The sequence below is a fragment of the Scyliorhinus torazame genome, chromosome 2 (genome assembly GCF_047496885.1).
Source record: "Scyliorhinus torazame isolate Kashiwa2021f chromosome 2, sScyTor2.1, whole genome shotgun sequence".
In the NCBI taxonomy this organism is placed as follows: Eukaryota; Metazoa; Chordata; class Chondrichthyes; order Carcharhiniformes; family Scyliorhinidae; genus Scyliorhinus; species Scyliorhinus torazame.
The window spans coordinates 262,652,945-262,667,435 of record NC_092708.1 but is presented as its reverse complement, the minus strand read 5'-3'; the positions used below and the strand labels follow the sequence as shown (position 1 = coordinate 262,667,435).

Here is a 14,491-nt window from a genome sequence, read left to right as displayed (position 1 = left end):
GAGATTTACCAGAATGTTGCCTGGTATGGAGGGAAGATCTTATGAGGAAAGGCTGAGGGACTTGAGGCTGTTTTCGTTAGAGAGAAGAAGGTTAAGAGGTGACTTAATTGAGGCATACAAGATGATCAGAGGATTGGATAGGGTGGACAGTGAGAGCCTTTTACCTCGGATGGTGATGTCTAGCACGAGGGGACAGAGCTTTAAATTGAGGGGAGATAGATATAGGACAGTTGTCAGAGGTAGGTTCTTTTCTTAGAGAGTAGTAAGGGCGTGGAATGCCTGCCTGCAACAGTAGTGGACTCACCAACACTAAGGGCAATCAAATGGTCATTGGATAGACATATGGACGATAAGGGAATAGTGTAGATGGGCTTTAGAGTGGTTTCACAGGTCGGCGCAACATCGAGGGCCGAAGGGCCTGTACTGCGCTGTAATGTTCTATGTTCTATCACAAAGCTTTTTATAGCCAATTAAATACTTTTTGAAGTACAATCACTTGTAATGCAGGAAACACAGCAGACAATATGTGCACAGACAGCTCCCACAAACAGCATTGTGATAATGACCAGATAATCTGTCCTTGCGATGTTGATTGAGGGCTAAATATTGGCCAGGACACCTGAAATAACACCCGTGCTCTTTTCCAGAAAGGTACCACGGGATCTTTTACATCCGCTTGAGCAGGCAGATGGGGCCTCAATTTAGTGTCTAATCTGAAAGAGGGCAGCTCTGACAGTGCGGCTCTCCCTCAGTGCTGCACTGGAGTATCAGCTGGAAATAGCTCAAAAGTATAGAAATGTCATTCATAGACAGAGTGGGGTGGGGGGAGGGGTGGACTCCTGTCCCTTTCATTTATCTTCCTTTTTCCAACCCATTTCCCTCACATTCCCTACCTGTTAGTTTTCTGCCATCACATCTATTTGGGTATCAGTATCTTCTGCAATCCAGTCTGTCTCTGAGGCTGAGGCAAAACTGGTGTAACATCCACAGAAAGACGAGTGGAAGTGTATTTGAAGTTCAGAGGAGAGGAGGGTGCTGTTTGCAGGAGCAGGATGGCTTAAATCAATGATTATTAAAATAGGGTCAGTCCAGCAACACCAACTAGTTTAATTGACTACATTAGCCCATGGCAGACAGGAGCTACTCCAGTACCAGTTTAAAATCATCAATTATGGGTAAATCTCACTCACAGAAACAAACAGGAAATGTTAAACAAGGATTTTGATGGCAGTGTGGTTAGCATTGCTGCCTCACAGCACCAGACACCCAGGTTTAATTCCAGCCTTGGGTGACTGTGTGGAGTTTGCACGTTCTCCCCATGTCTGTGTGGGTTTCCTCCGGGTGCCCTGGTTTGCTCCCACAGTCCAAAGATGTGCAGGTTAGGTGGATTGGTCATGGAGATTAGGTGAGGTTATGTGGATAGGCAGGGACTGGACTGAGGTAGGGTGCTCTTTCAGAGCGTTGGTGCAGACTCGATGGGCAAATTTGCCTCCTTCTACACTTTAGGGATTCTATGATTAATGATTTACAATTTGTCTTGTCTAAGTCTCACACCGAACATTGTGCTGCTGCTAGCAACTCTGGGAAGTAGCACAGTACCTAAAAGATCTTCTTTATAATTAACTGGGCAGCAAGCAGGCACAGAGAATACGGAGGAATTAGTGGATTAGTGCCACGTAGTGAAGGGGCAAGATATTATCTCCCGTGAAAAATTATGGTGTGGTAGAGAGCAAAGGCCTGATACAGCCTCCTCTCCAGAGAAAGGGAAAATAAATCACCTACAACAGCCTCTCTCATGTCAGCCTCTGCGGAGCTTGGCCATTAGCAGAATTTAGCAGTAAACCAGCTCGTAGTTGAGGTCTGGAAAAAGTCAAAACCTGGGGATAAAATATATTAAAAAACCATAAGCAGAGGATACATATAAATGCCCTGTTTTGTGATTTTCTGATGCACCCTACTTACAAGTTATTTCCTAATGCAGTGGTTTTCTCAGCTCCAAGATATCTCATAAGCTCCTCGTCTGAATGCTCGTCTCCCACAATCGTGGGCCCAGTTTCCTGTAAAAGGGAAACCCTGATTACTTATTAAACATTTTGCGACTGGGTTCATTTTCTCTCATCTCGCCAAGATTTCAGCCACGTTCAATGATGGGTGTAGCTTATACTGGTCAACCTACAAACCAAAACACAACACCGCCTCTACGCAGTGCAAAATGTTTCAGCCACTTGCACTGGCACCCACATATCTATGTAAAGCAAACAATCCAGATGCTCCCATCCCTACACTTTGGCAGCTGACAGTCGATATTCCATCTTGTGAAAGCAACAGCCATATTTCAACATCCCTTTACTGAGCCAGTGACATCTAGGTGTCCAACCATCACATTGCAATAACTAGGGGGAGATAAAGTCGTCATTACCAAAGAATGTAATGAGAAGTTAGGAGATTCTTTTTAAAATTCTATTCAGATATCCAAATTCCCAACCAGAGACAGTGATAGAAGCAGAACTCCAAAGTGCTTTAAAAAGAGAAGTGACAAATATAAAAAAGAATTGGGCAAGGGCAGAGAAAAGGAACTAAATGGACAGCTGGCAAAGGCAAAGAAGGATGAATGGCCTCCTTCTGTGCCTAAAAGTCTCGGATTCAACATGCTTCTCCTACAATCATTGTAGACAACAGATGAATAACACTTGGATGGGAGTGGATCAGTTGTCCTCTGTGGTGTCTATAGAATGGTTTCACTCATACTGAGGATTGTGGGTAAACCCTGCTTCCATTGAGGAAGAGTAATAGAGTTATCATATCCTCATGGATCCAGCGAGGCACAATTTTGCCTGTGATGTGTCAGGCTTGTTTACAACTTGACTTCCTCCTGAGTGAGTGGTGGCAGTCCTGCCTGCAGCGACTGAATGCTCATTTGTACGGGGAAACAATTGCAGGGTACTCGGAGTTGAAGGGGATGTATTCCCCACTGACTCTACAGATAGGGGGAAACAAGATACCGCCATCCCAATAATACAGGCCACACAAACGTGCAGTAACAAACACTCCCGCAGGTGCACACAGATCCACATACACACAGAAACACAGGGCAAAATACAGTTACTTATACATTAAATGGTACAAAGGATTTTCACCTGTTTGTTTCATGCCCGATCTACAGATAACCAATCAACTAAACCATGGGTGCTCCAACACGGAAAACCGTGCAATAGGAATCAACCCAATTATCAAATCAAACATTTATTTTATTCTTGCTTGGTATGAGTGCCATTTGCTGCCATTCTTAATTGCTGTTCAGAAGGTGGTCGTGTGCCATCTTCTTGAACTGCTGAGACCTATCTGTTGTAGATACAGCGACAGTGTTGTCAGGGAGTTACAGGTTTGTGACAGAACAGCGATATAGTTCCAAGTAAAAGCAAAATGCTGTAGATGCTCGATATATGAAATGAAATGAAATGAAAATCGCTTATTGTCACAAGTAGGCTTCAAACGAAGTTACTGTGAAAAGCCCCTAGTCGCCACATTCCTGCGCCTGTTCGGGAAGGCTGGTACGGAAATTGAACCGTGCTGCTGGCGTGCCTTGGTCTGCTTTAAAAGCCAGTGATTTAGCCCAGTGTGCTAAACCAGCCTCCATACAATTGCAGCATAACTTCCCTAGTCTTAAACTCCATCCCTCTAGCAATGAAGGACAAAACTCCATTTGCCTTCTTAATCACCTGTTGCACCTGTAAACCAACTTTTTGCGACTCATGCACTAGCACACCCAGGTCTCTCTGCACACCAGCATGTTTTAATATTTTATCATTTAAATAATAATCCCTTTTGCTGTTATTCCTACCAAAATGGATAACCTCATTTGTCAACATTGTATTCCATCTGCCAGACCCTAGCCCATTCACTTAGCCTATCCAAATCCCTCTGCAGACTTCCAGTATCCTCTGCATTTTTTGCTTTACCATTCATCTTAGTATCATCTGCAAACTTGGACACATTGCCCTTGGTCCCCAACTCCAAATCATCTATGTAAATTGTGAACAATTGTGGGCCCAACACTGATCCCTGAGGGACACCACTAGCTACTGATTGCCAACCAGAGAAACACCCATTAATCCCCACTCTTTGCTTTCTATTAATTAACCAATCCTCTATCCATGCTATTACTTTCCCCTTAATGCCATGCATCTTTATCTTAAGCAGCAACTTTTTGTGTGGCACCTTGTCAAAGGCTTTCTGGAAATCCAGATATACCACATCCATTGGCTCCCCGTTATCTACCGCACTGGTAATGTCCTCAAACAATTGCACTAAATTAGTTCGGCATGACCTGCCCTTTATGAACCCATGCGGAGTCTGCCCAATTGGACAATTTCCATCCAGATGCCTCGCTATTTCTTCCTTGATGCTAGATTCCAGCATCTTCCCTACTACCAAAGTTAATGTCACTGGCCTATAATTATCCGCTTTCTGCCTACCTCGGGCTGGATTCTCTGACTCTACATCAAACCAGAGTAGATCCCTTGGTTTGATGGTAACGGTAGAGTGAGGAATACGCCAGGCCATGTGGTTACAGATTGTGGTCGAATACAATTATGCCGCTGTTGAAGGTCTGCTGTCAAAAGTTGTGAGCGGTTATAAAAGTGTTCTCAATCTAGGGTGCAATTTAACGAAACATTTCTAAGTGTCATTTTGGATGTGATTGGCCAGGTGTTTCTCGATGGCCGCATTGACAAGGTCACGGTCTGTATTTAACGGCACTTACTGCCGGAAATGAGCCTCCACGAGCTTCTCGCCATGACTTGCTGTCTCGCCGTCTGATTCGCCTGACTTGCCCCTCAGCATTGCGTCGCTAACAAGGGGAAGCTGCTTTTAAACGCTCCCTCATAGAACATAGAACAATACAGCGCAGTACAGGCCCTTCGGCCCACGATGTTGCACCGAAACAAAAGCCATCTAACCTACACTATGCCATTATCATCCATATGTTTATCCAATAAACTTTTAAATGCCCTCAATGTTGGCGAGTTCACTACTGTAGCAGGTAGGGCATTCCACGGCCTCACTACTCTTTGCGTAAAGAACCTACCTCTGACCTCTGTCCTATATCTATTACCCCTCAGTTTAAAGTTATGTCCCCTCGTGCCAAACATATCCATCCGCGGGAGAAGGCTCTCACTGTCCACCCTATCCAACCCCCTGATCATTTTGTATGCCTCTATTAAGTCTCCTCTTAACCTTTTTCTCTCCAACGAAAACAACCTCAAGTCCATCAGCCTTTCCTCATAAGATTTTCCCTCCATACCAGGCAACATCCTGGTAAATCTCCTCTGCACCCGCTCCAAAGCCTCCACGTCCTTCCTATAATGCGGTGACCAGAACTGTACGCAATACTCCAAATGCGGCCGTACCAGAGTTCTGTACAGCTGCAACATGACCTCCCGACTCCGGAACTCAATCCCTCTACCAATAAAGGCCAACACTCCATAGGCCTTCTTCACAACCCTATCAACCTGGGTGGCAACTTTCAGGGATCTATGTACATGGACACCTAGATCCCTCTGCTCATCCACACTTTCAAGAACTTTACCATTAGCCAAATATTCCGCATTCCTGTTATTCCTTCCAAAGTGAATCACCTCACACTTCTCTACATTAAACTCCATTTGCCACCTCTCAGCCCAGCTCTGCAGCTTATCTATATCCCTCTGTAACCTGCTACATCCTTCCACACTAATCGACAACACCACCGACTTTAGTATCGTCTGCAAATTTACTACTCATTCAGTCAACACATAAGCAATGTGCAGACCTGCTCCTCGCTTTGCGGATGCTGAACTGGCCATGGTTCTCGATGCTGTGGATGCGAGGTGGGTGTCATGTTCCCCTGAGGCGGTCGGAGCACCAGCAGGGTCACCAAATCCACCTGGGAGGCACTGGCAGCGGCTGTCAGCACGAGCAGCATAACCAGGAGGACCGGAGTACAACGTCAGAAGAAGACCAAAGACCTCCAACCAGCTGCAAGGGTAAGTTACCACCTCCCTCCTGGCATCTGTTCCGCTTCCCATCCCTCAAATTCTCAAGCCCCCTTCCCACCTTAATTCCCAACCGCCACTACCTCCCACAAATCACTGGCTGACACCTCGCACCCTCCCCGTATTCGATCTTTGTGCTTGTTCCTCAGAAACCCTGGCACCCATCAGCATAACTCCAGTTGCAGTGCTACACACGCCTCCTGCACTAGACCCCCCCGATCCACCAAGCATGTGGCTCACAATGCCCTCTCTTTGTCCCAGCAGGAGAAGAGAGCCCATAAGGGGGTGAGCTGGGGGGGGGGGGGGGGGGGGAGTACCAGAGATCAGAGTCCTCACCCTCTATGAAGAATGGGTCCTGGAAATGCAGGGTTGACCGAGGAGAGACCAGTCACCGACAGCAAGGTTGGCCTGCACCAGAGAGGTGAGGATCCACTGCCCCTTCTTCCAGAGGACCTGTCTAAAGTGAGTTGTTCATGTCAGACAAAATTATCCTTCCCTCTCATTGATCACATGTCCTTTTTCTCGCATGATATCCATCTGATGGGGCCGGGCAATCCGGAGTCGCTACCCAAGAGACCATCCCAGAGGATAGCTCAGAGGAGACCACCATCGACGTGTCACAGCTATGACCCCACCTTCACCTAACACAGGGACTCACACTTCGATGGGCAATACTAGTGGACAGGCTTCTGTGGTGAGCACCACACAGCTGCTGATGCACACAAGGTGGAGGCAGCAACGTCCAAGGTAGTCAACAGTCGGAGGTCTGCTGGATCCCAGGTCTCAGGTGGGTCCCAGTCAGATGCTGGGCCTCTAGACAAGGTTCTCCCAGAGCTGATGCAGATGCTCGAACACAGCTGGAGCTTCAGGAGGGGATGTCAGCAACATTCCAACGATTGCATAGTCGATTGGAGCCGTCCCAAATGCTACAAGCTCAGGAGATGATGCCGACAATGTGTGGCACGGAGTCCAACACTGCTAGGGTGGCAACCACAGTGGAAAGCCTGGAGCACAACGTCAGCATCTTGCTGTCCAAGTGGTGTCCAAGGCATGGCTCAGGCTGTGACCACCCTAGCTGAGGGTCTCAACACCATGTCCCAGTCGCTGAGTGTGGTAATCACCACTGTTGTACATATTAGAAGATGTGTGGTAAGATCCTGTACTACAGGTACGGGGGTAATCCCTGCCTGCTGGCTCCACCCAGTAGGCGGTGTATAAATATGTGTGCTCCCTATACAGCAGCCATTTCGCCAGCTGCTGTAGGAAGCCACACACCTTAGAGTAATAAAGCTTCAGTTGTATTCAATTCTCGTCTCTGTGCAATTGATCGTGCATCAATTTATTACTCGAAGATTTTCAGAAGTTGGACCTCCGCATCAAGCCGGATCGCCTGCAGCTGGATCTGCAATCAAGCGACGCCAAAAGGACTTTCAACACTGGCTAGCTTGTTTCAAGGCGTACATCAGGTCTGCACCAGACCCAATCCCGGAAGCTCAGAAGATCCAGATACATTACTCGCAGCTGAGCTCCAACGTCTTTCCTCTTATCCAGGACGCGATGAACTACGACAAAGCCATGGCGCTACTGAAAGAGAATTACGCCCAGCAGACGAACACGCTCTTCGCCAGACACGGACTCTCTACTCACAGTCAACTCGCTGAGTCCGTAGAAGATTTCTGGCGTGCTTTAATTCCCCTGGTCAGAGACTGTGACTGTCAGGTCGTCACGGCCACGGAACATTCGAACCTCCTCATGCTGGATGCCTTCACTACGGGGATAGGGTCAGACCTCATACGCCAGCGACTTTTAGAGGGGGCCACACTCGACCTCGCAGCAACAAAAAAACTGGCGCTATCGATGACGGTCGCCTCGCGCAATATTCAGACCTACACCCCCAGCCGCGCGGCCCACCCCTCCTACACATCGTGGACTCCGCAGACGGCCGCCCCACCGGGGGCCTCACTCAGCCAATACGCCTGTGCCACCCGCCAGCCAGCTAACCCCAGGGGCTGGGGTTTCTGCGGGCAACAGAAACACCCCCGTCAACGCTGCCTGGCCCGCACCGCCCTTTGCAAGGCCTGCGGCAAGAAGGGGCACTTTGCTGCCGTGTGCCAGGCTCGCTCAGTCGGTGCTATTGCCCCGACCCCCCTCGCGTACGGACAATGGGCGCCGCCATCTTCACCTCCCCGGACCACACGTGGCCAGTGGGCGCCGCCATCTTCTCCCCCTCACACCACACACAGCCAGTGGGTGCCGCCATCTTCTCCCCCTCAGACCACGCGCGGCCAGTGGGAACCGCCATCTTCCCCTTCTCGGACCACGTGCGGCCCATGAGCGCCGCCATCTTTTTCAACCCCCGCCACGTGCGGCCCGTGGGCGCCGCCATCTTGTCCACCCCAAGATCATCAGGCGCCGCCATCTTATCTTCCCCACTGCACATGAGCACCACCATTGTTCCAGGACCCGTGCCCCCCGGGCACCCCATCGTTCAACACCAGCGACGACCAGCCACAACTCGCCTCAGTCACGATCGACCAGTCTCGCCCGCACAACCTAGCCACCGCCTCAACAAGCGTGAAAATCAACGGGCACAAGACCTCTTGCCTGCTGGACTCCGGGAGCACCGAAAGCTTCATCCATCCAGATACGGTAAGGCGCTGCCCCCTTGCGGTACACCCCGCCAATCAAAGAATCACCCTGGCCTCCGGATCCCACTCCGGGGGTACTGTATAGTCACACTCACGGTCCAGGGCGTAGAATTCAGCGGCTTCCGCCTCTACGTCCTCCCCAAACTCTGCGTTGCCCTGCTACTCGGCCTGGACTTCCAAGTGTAACCTCCAGAGCCTAACCTTGAAATTCGGCGGGCCCCCACCACCCCTTACTGTGTGCGGCCTCGCGACCCTAAAGGTTGACCCACCTTCCCTATTCGCAAACCTAACCCCAGATTGCAAACCTGTCGCCACCAGGAGCAGACAGTACAGCACCCAGGACAGGACCTTCATCAGGTCTGAGGTCCAGCGGCAGCTTCGGGAAGGCATCATCGAGGCCAGCAACAGCCCCTGGAGAGCCCAAGTGGTAGTGATGAAAACTGGGGAGAAACACAGAATGGTCGTGGACTACAGCCAAACCATCAATAAGTACATGCAGCTCGACGCTTACCCCCTCCCACCCATATCTGATATGGTCAATCAGATTGCACAGTACCGGGTCTTCTCAACTGTAGACCTCAAATCCGCCTACCACCAGCTCCCCATCCGTAAGGCGGACCGCCCATACACTGCCTTCGAGGCAGATGGCCGTCTCTACCATTTTCTCAGGGTTCCCTTCGGCGTCACCAACGGGGTCTCGGTCTTCCAAAGTGCGATGGACCGAATGGTCGACCGGTACGGGTTGCGGGCCACCTTCGCATACCTAGACAATGTCACCATCTGCGGTCATGATCGGCAGGACCACGATGCCAACCTTGCCAAATTTCTCCACACCGCCACTCTCCTAAACCTCACCGATAACAAGGAGAAGTGCCTATTCAGCACGAACCGCTTAGCCATCCTCGGCTATGTGGTCCAGAACGGAGTTCTGGGGCCCGATCCCGACCGCATGCGCCCCCTCATGGAGCTCCCCCTTGCCCCAAAGCCCTCAAACGCTGCCTGGGGTTCTTTTCATACTACGCCCAGTGGGTTCCAAACTATGCGGACAAGGCCCGCCCACTCATCCAGTCCACCCTTTTCCCCCTGACAGCCGAGGCTCAACATGCCTTCAACCGTATTAGAGCTGATATCGCCAAGGCTGCGATACATGCAGTAGACGAGACGCTGCCCTTTCAAGTGGAAAGCGATGCATCAGACGTCGCCCTAGCCGCCACGCTCAATCAGGCAGGCAGGCCCGTGGCATTCTTTTCATGAACCCTTCATGCCTCCGAAATTCGGCACTCCTCCATCGAAAAAGAGGCCCAAGCCATTGTTGAAGCTGTGTGGCATTGGAGGCATTACCTGGCGGGCAGGAGATTCACTCTCCTCACTGACCAACGGTCGGTAGCTTTCATGTTTAACAACACACAGCGGGGTAAGATCAAAAATGATAAAATCTTGAGGTGGAGGATCGTGCTCTCCACCTACAACGACAAGATTTTGTATCGTCCCGGCAAGCTCAACGAGCCCCCAGATGCCCTATCCCGAGGTACATGTGCCAGCGCACAAGTAGACCAACTCCGGACCCTGCACGACAACCTTTGTCACACGGTTGTACCATTGCATAAAGGCCCGCAATCTGCCCTACTCCGTCGAGGAAGTCAGGGCAATCACCAGGGACTGCCAGGTCTGTGCGAAGTGCAAACCGCACTTCTACCAGCCGGACCGCACGCGCCTGGTGAAGGCCTCCCGCCTCTTTGAACACCTCAGCGTGAGATTTCAAAGGGCCCCTCCCCTCCACCGACCATAACACGTATTTCCTCAGTGTGATCGATGAATACTCCAGATTCCCCTTCGCCATCCCATGCCCCGACATGACGTCTGCCACCGTCATCAAAGCCCTCAACACGATCTTCGCTCTGTATGGCTTCCCCACCTACATCCACAGTGACAGGGGATCCTCATTCATGAGTGATGAGCTGCATCAGTTCCTGCTCAGCAGGGGTATCACCTCCAGCAGGACGACCAGCTATAACCCCCGGGGAAACAGGCAGGTGGAGATGGAGAACTGGACAGTCTGGAGGGCCGTCCAACTGGCACTACGGTCCAGAAATCTCCCGGCCTCCCGCTAGCAGGAGGTCCTCCCCGATGCACTGCACTCCATTCGGTCACTACTATGCACCGCCACTAACCACACACCCCATGAACATCTCTTTGCGTTTCCCAGGAAGTCCACATCCGGGGTGTCGCTCCTGACTTGGCTCTCAGCTCCAGGACCCATACTCCTCCGTAGGCACGTCCGACTCCACAAGGCGGACCCGTTGGTTGAACATAGAACATAGAACGATACAGCAAAGGGTGCAGTTACTCCACACTAACCCCCAGTATGCCTACGTAGCATACCCCGACGGCCGCCAGGATAATGTCTCCCTCAGGGACCTGGCACCAGCAGGTTCCACACACACAAACCCCTCCGGCCCGCCTCCACCCCCCCCCCCCCCCCTCCCCCGGCGCACCCAGCAGCAACCCCTCCAGGACCATCCGTCCTCCCCCTGCCCACGCCCGAGGATGAAGAGGATTTTGGCACGCTCCCGGAGTCACCGAGGACCAGACCAACGTTGGAATCGCCGCCACCACTGTGTCGCTCCCAACGCCACATCAAGGCCCCGGACCGGCTAAAGCTATAATTGGTTCAGGACTATCAAACCACCTTGTACTGGACTTCAGAAAGAGATTTTTTTTTTTTTTTTCATTTCTATATATTAAACTTGCTCTGTATATAGTTCTCCACCACCCCTGCCGGACTCAATTTTAACAGGGGGTGAATGTGGTAATCACCACTGTTGTGTGGTACGACCCTGTACTACAGGTACGGGGTAGTCCCTGCCTGCTGGCTCCACCCAGTAGGCAAAGTATAAATATGTATGCTCCCTATACAGCAGCCATTTCACCAGCTGCTGTAGGAGGCCACACATCTTAGAGTAATAAAGCCTCAGTTGTATTCAACTCTCGTCTCTTTGCAATTGATCATACATCACTGAGGGACATGTCCCATACGCAGGTGGACATTGCCAGGGTGGTCGGGGGTGGAGGATGGTCTTCCGGGAATGCCGGACCCTTGCTGATGCCTGTCCTCCATCATCCAGCTCCTCCTGCGACTCCTCAACCATCCCTCCTGGTTCGGCTCCTCCTCCTCAAATATGGCCACATGTCGTGCCTTCTCCAGCATGTCGCAATGCTGTTGTGCCAGGTTGTGGAGGGCACAGGAGACCACTGCAAAATGGGAGACCCTCTGGGGGCAGGGGGGTACAGCAGTGCACTACCAGGCAGTCCAAGCATCAGAACTACATTTTCAGCAGTCCGATGCACAGCTCATTGACAGCACAGATGGCAACATGCATCTCGTTATATTGGGTCTCTGCCTCGAGGTCTGCAGCCTCCACACTGGCGGCATCAGTCAGGACTTCAGCAGGTACCCTTGTCCCCCAAGAGCCAATCTGTCACCCTGGGGTGGTCCTCGAAGATTCTGGGGACCTCAGTGTCCCAGAATGCAGCAATCATACAGGCTCCCTGGGAAGCGTTCACACAAGTGCATGATCCAGAGGTGGTGGTCACAGACAAGTTAAACATTCAGGGAGTGGAGCCCCATCCTGATAATGAAGGGCATTCCCTGATATCCCAGCGCGTGCAAGGCGACAAGCGGGCCATCAAGTACTCCTTAACCTGGGGCACCTTGTTGGGTTTGGTTCAGCTCAAATTGATACAGTCTGCTGCACGGGCAAACTTGTGAGCAGTAGCTTGTTGCATAAATGTTCAGGGCTGCGGTGACCTTCATAGCCACCGGGAGTGGGTGTCCTCCTCATTGACAAGGTATCAAGTCCGCGAGGACTGTCTCTTTGTTGCGAGGACGTCTCCTGCGGCACACGCCATTTGTCATTGCAGTGTTAATGTAAGCATACTTGTGAGAACTAATTAAAAGTGTTATCATCTCCTCAGAAGACCAATGATGCCTATACACTTTGGGCCCTCGCTGGCGTCTCCCTCTAGGTTCCTCCTCGGCCTGATGGGCGGCCGGGTCTTCAGGACCTTGCACATGGGATGCCGCCTCCAGCCTGCGTCGACGCTCCTGCCGCCTTCTCCAGCATCTGCCCGCCTGGGCTTCCACCAGCATTGCAGCCATATTGTTATACCTGTAAGGAATTGGAGAAGTAGAGAAATCAGATAGGGCTTCCACCCCAGGGCCCTCAAATTCCTCAAGCCTCCCCCACCCTTACGTGTCCCACCTTCCCTCTCTCAGAATGCCATTGAGCTGTACACTCACCCCCGGTCACATCAGGAGCCCCGAGACCCCAGACACCTGCCGAGAACAAAGAAATAAAGAACAAAGAACAATACAGCACAGGAACAGGCCCTTCAGCCCTCCAAACCTGTGCCGATCACGAGTCCCATCTAGCCCAACCGCCTGTATTCTTCTATATCCCATATGCTCATGTGCCTATCCAGATAAGTCTTAAAGGTCGCTAACATATTTGCCTCAACCACCTCACTTGGCAGTGCATTCCAGGCCACCACCACCCTCTGAGTAAAAAAACCTTTCCCCGCACATCTCCACTGAGCCGGTGTCTCCCTCTCTCTCTCTCTCTCTCTCTCTCTTTCCCCCCCCCCTTGAACTTGTAATTTTAAATTCCACCCTGGGAAAAAGCCTCCAAGTGTTCACCCTATCTATACCCCTAATAATTTTATAAACTTATAAACATTAGGGAGACCTTGCTCATGTTTCCACCCCTGATCCACACACTCACCCTTTCGTTGTGACGATATCCCCAGTGCTGAAACCCAGCTCGAGTGTTTCATTGGTAGATGCTGCCTCTGTCGTGCTGACACTTCGTGTTCAGGCAAAGTGTTCGGGCTTCAAATTTTGATTTAAACGCGATGCAATAATCATTGTCTGAGACCACGAGAGGCCACTTGAATAATATTTTATTAGCAAAAACGGTCAACGTTAACAAAGGTTTGAAAATCAACTACGTAACATTCCACATATCACACTAACCATTAAACAACAAGGAAACGTCACCGTTCCATATTGGTACCAATATAAACCGATATCAGCTCATTTTCACAAAACAAAAACACACGGTATCACCTCTTGCAGGTTCCTCAACAGAAATGGAGGATTAGCCTAAGAATGTGTTATCATGTCCAGAACTTTGTCGTCGTAGAAATGATCTGTTCATCAAGTGTTACTTGTTAGTTGTTCCATGTATCAATGTCATTCTCCATGAGCCGCAGCTGTGCCGGCCCTCCCACATGGTGGAACTAAATCATAGAATTTACAGTGCAGAAGGAGGCCATTCGGTCCATCGAGTCTGCACCGGCTCTTGGAAAGAGCACCCTACCCAAGCCCACACCCCCACCCTATCCCCATAACCCAATAACCCCACCCAACACTAATGGCAATTTTGGACACTAAGGGCAATTCAGCATGGCCAATCCACCTAACCTGCACATCTTTGGACTGTGGTAGGAACCGGAGCACCCGGAGGAAACCCACGCACACACAGGGAGAACGTGCAGACTCCGCACAGACAGTGAGCCAAGCTGGGAATCGAACCTGGGACCCTGGAGCTGGGAAGCAATTGTGCTAACCACTATGCTACCATGCTGCCCAATCCTGCCACTTGAGGTTATTAAACGATTAACATGAACAAAGATTTGAAAATCAACCACATAACTGTTGTGGGAGTTTCACTGGTTGTTATTCAACTCTTGCGTACTTCACTCTCCAACTGACCAGATGACACAAGCAAGAGCAAGAGAGCCGAGCTATCA

At 50.7% G+C, this 14,491-nt stretch overlaps 1 protein-coding gene across 3 annotated transcripts in view; it reads right to left on the bottom strand.

The window, feature by feature from the left end:
- gchfr (GTP cyclohydrolase I feedback regulator) overlaps positions 1-14,491 on the bottom strand; it is a 49,232-nt gene that overhangs the window by 14,902 nt on the left and 19,839 nt on the right. For all 3 annotated transcript variants that reach the window (XM_072486363.1, XM_072486354.1, XM_072486371.1), the window contains one exon: positions 1,963-2,057. In XM_072486363.1, coding sequence (XP_072342464.1) covers positions 1,963-2,057 — 95 coding nt within the window. The remainder of the gene's footprint in view (positions 1-1,962; positions 2,058-14,491) is intronic.